Source organism: Salmo salar, chromosome ssa12 (genome assembly GCF_905237065.1).
Source record: "Salmo salar chromosome ssa12, Ssal_v3.1, whole genome shotgun sequence".
NCBI classification, from domain to species: Eukaryota; Metazoa; Chordata; class Actinopteri; order Salmoniformes; family Salmonidae; genus Salmo; species Salmo salar.
The window spans coordinates 34574098-34577977 of NC_059453.1; the positions used below are offsets into that span (position 1 = coordinate 34574098).

At 41.3% G+C, this 3880-nt stretch overlaps 1 protein-coding gene across 1 annotated transcript; it reads right to left on the minus strand.

The window, feature by feature from the left end:
- Positions 1 to 355: 355 nt before the first annotated feature.
- On the minus strand, positions 356 to 3612 carry LOC106564850 (ras-related protein ORAB-1). Its single transcript, XM_014131311.2, has 6 exons — positions 3414 to 3612; positions 2653 to 2725; positions 2424 to 2519; positions 2233 to 2328; positions 1926 to 2057; positions 356 to 1706 (listed from the first exon to the last, which is right to left on the minus strand). Exons 1-6 carry the CDS (start codon positions 3425 to 3427, stop codon positions 1509 to 1511), a joined length of 609 nt encoding a protein of 202 aa, XP_013986786.1. The 5' UTR covers positions 3428 to 3612; the 3' UTR covers positions 356 to 1508.
- Between the last annotated feature and the right edge of the window lie 268 nt (positions 3613 to 3880).

Below are 3880 nucleotides of genomic sequence, written 5' to 3' on the forward strand. Positions count from 1 at the left end.
AGTAAAAAACAGTGTTTTGGCCCCGGTGGGCACAAAAAGGTAGTTGAGCTGGGTAAGAGAGGAAAAGTCTAAACGTGATCCTTGGGAGTCCAACTGACGTCACCCCATTGAAGTCGAATTTTAAAGGTTAAGGTCAGGTAAGGGTTAGGGTAGGGGTTAGGGTATGGACGTCTCAAGTTCAGCACAACAGCACCCTTTACTGGAGACAATGGAATCTGGGCCAAAGATCATACCATTCAGCTTATGAGACAAGAGCACATAGTCTGTCACATTTCAGAGACTAGGCCGATTTCAGTGTGAAATGTGCATGCAGAACGGGTGTAACTATCAGGATAGAATTCCAATAAGACAAAAGTTTATTAAAGATCTCCTTCATTGTTTAATAGACATTGTGCCACAAAAATGTCAAGTCCTCAGCTACAAATCACATGCCGAAATTAAAATGTTCAGCTACGTTTCATGATGTCATACATATTTAAACTTGCTTCTCTACAGGCTTAGCTAATCAGTTCTTACATATATGTATAAATATATACAGTTGGTAGAATTCTTTCAGCGTTTGGTGAAACTTTGTTGTGCTGTTGGTTGAGAGACACTGGCGGAGTAAAAATGTCATTGACACTTTCAATGTAGCACGTCTCCATGCGCTATTATGTATGTCAGCAGAACAATTACTGTCTGTACAGGAATGTTAACTAATGCTAGTATCATACAAAATTCATTACAATAAACCCAAATAAGAGATAAGAGCTTGGGCATACAAAAGGTCTTTAGGACTGGAAAGACATGCCAACAACGCAGCGTGCCAAGGGCATATCATATATATACACATCCTGCCATAAAGGCACCGGCACATTATTTGGGGCAACATTATGAAGTTGGACCACGTGACATTGAATGATATTTCCTTTAAATAATTTGGGTTGATTACAGAGAGCAGATGTGCTAAGTCATGATGACTGCATTAGAGATGCATTGTGGGTAAAGTAATCAGTTCTGCCGACATGTATAATGCGCTTTATTGGGAGTGCTTCCTAATTCAGCTTCTGAGGAGATCAGGCCAAAGTCATGCTGAGATCCAAAGTGAAATAAGGAGAACACAACCATCGTAGAAAAATGTATTATTAACTACCAGAAAGAGTCGGGCAAGGTTTATTCATATTCCTCTCATTCATAATTATCACCTTGCACCTTGTTTAAAAATGTCTGGATAGGTTGCCACATCTTATTTTGTTTAGGTATATGTTTTGGTAATATGTAAAAATATCCCACATTATGTTAGTGTGTTTCTGTGGGTGTGGATGGGTTTACCATCATATTGCTGACCTTGTTAGGGGTGGGGGGGACATATTTCAGGTATTGCAACTGCACACACAATCCAGGCCACTCAGACTTCCCTCTCTGTCACTCTTGCCATCTTTCTCTCTCCCTATCCCTGTGGAGCAAGGTAACTTTTGAGATTGGTTGATAGGGGTCTGCGTGGATGGTGTTTGGGGGGCTGTGGGGCCTCAGCAGCAGCCTCCAGAGGAGGTCTTGACTGGCGTGCTCTGGATCTTGACGTTGGACTTCTCCGAGCCTCCGGCTGTGGCCCCTGGGCCCATTCTCTTCTTGATCTCAGCTGCCATGGTCATGAAGGCCTGCTCCACGTTGGTGGCGCTCTTGGCGCTAGCTTCCAAGAAGGGGATCCCTAAATTGTCAGCAAATTCCTGACGGAGGAAGAAAAAAAAAAGACAGGGGGAGTAAGAGAGAGAGAGGCAACAGTACGGTGGGAGTAGGGGAGAGACATATACACACCAAGAAAGAGGCAAAGAGACGAGAAAAGAGTGGGGGACAGAACGGGAGAAAGAAAAGATTAAACTGAAAATTGCAACAACAACAAAAAAGATGATGGTTCTTTTTCATTCCATAACCAGGTAGAGCGTTACCTTGGCCGTAGTGTAGTCCACCACTTTCTTTGTCGTCAAGTCACATTTGTTGCCTACTAACAGCTTGTTCACGTTTTCACTGGCGTAACGGTCAATCTCCTGTAGCCATTGTTTCACGTTATTGAACGATTCCTGGGGTGTGACAGGAGAGGAGACAACTGTTGATATCTCAACAACCGATGCAATAAGCAGCATAACCAGATACACTGAAACATTGTTAACCTTGTTCTCAAGCCTGTTTAAGTTATCTGCTATGTAAACTTGATATGAAGAGAGAAAAAGTGAAAGCGAACAGGGATGGACTGACCTGGTCTGTGACATCGTACACTACTATAATGCCATGCGCTCCTCTGTAGTAACTGGATGTAATTGTCCGGAACCGCTCCTGTCCAGCTGTGTCCCACTGTGGGCCAATGAGAGCAAAGTCAGACCCAACACCATGTTCCACTTCTGCCGTTCTTGTGACTCAATCAAGTCATGTCAGCCACAGGTACTCACAATCTGAAGTTTGATGGTCTTCCCATCTAACTCTATGGTCCTAATTTTGAAGTCCACTCCAATAGTGCTAATATAGCTCTCTGTGTATGTGTCGTCCTGAAGAGAAAATAAGAAAAACTGAATTCCTATGGGTGTTCAATGTACAGTAAAGTTCCTGGGATGTCAAACTATTATTCCTCAAAATATCATCATGACAAAATTACACCTAGACGGAAAGAAGGTTACTTACTGCAAATCGGAGGAGGAGGCAAGACTTTCCAACGCCAGAGTCGCCAATCAGAAGCAGCTTGAATAAATAATCACTGAAAGGAGAGTCGATATTTCACAGGTTAAATAAATGTCAATTCCACTGTCATGGAGATATTACTATATATTATTCGTTATTTGTTGAAAGTCAAAAACAACAAGGCAACAAATTGTCACATAGTAGTTAGTTCTGTCTACTATAGTGACAAAAGTCAATCCATAAATGTACTGTATTTGTTTCACACAACAATCAAAGTAGCCTTGAACGGATTTCAACTGACATAGTTAACTAGATTTAGCTATATTGGGCAATTAAAATTAAATTGGTCAGCTGACTTTTTACACATGTTCATATTTGAAAAAGTCAAAGCAGTTAACGTTTTAACTAGCTTATTTAGCTAACGTTACTTAACTAGCCAGCTGATACTAGCTAGCTAAATTAGCTACCAGCTGATAATAGCTAGTTAGTTAGCCTATGGGTAGGTAGCTAGCATTCATGCTAGTTGGCGTTTGAACGTAGTTAGGAAGATAAAAACAGGCCCTAACACGCCTACTTACATTCAATATAAAACATGTCTAGAGCGGAGTTGATACAGAACATACTTTATGTCATCGATCTCATATTTGCATAGAAGTCAAAACAAGTATCTTATTTGAAGTAAACCATCCAGGTAAATTAGCGGACTAGCGTTATCTAGCATTAAAAAAAACAGGCTGTCATCATTAACCAACAGTGTTACTTACTATTCGGGATTCATCGTTGACTAAGCACGGTAACGTTTAGCAGTTATTCTTTAAAATATTGCTATCCTTTGTCGTGTGAAATCTGTGTAATGTAATCCAGCAACAATTTTTTTCAGAACAACTGCAACTGGCTAGCTAACTACTCCGAGCCAAGATAATCGAATCAAATATGGCTGCCCTCCTGACCAGGAAATGCCAACCAAACCTATGGGGCTAGTGGAAGTTGTAGTCAAATCGTATTAGGCATACATTATTTATCATCCATCATTTATTCATTCATTATTTCCACTCCATGCATTATCATGGGATAAAGAGAGGTCCACACACCTGTCTGATTGTTTGGGTTGCAGAAGAGCGGTAGCCCAACACAGGCCCTACTGGATCATGAGATCACTGACAGATGTCAGTATTGCAAAGGCGGTTGGTGGCACCTTAATTGGGGAGGACAGGCTTGTGGTAATGGCTGG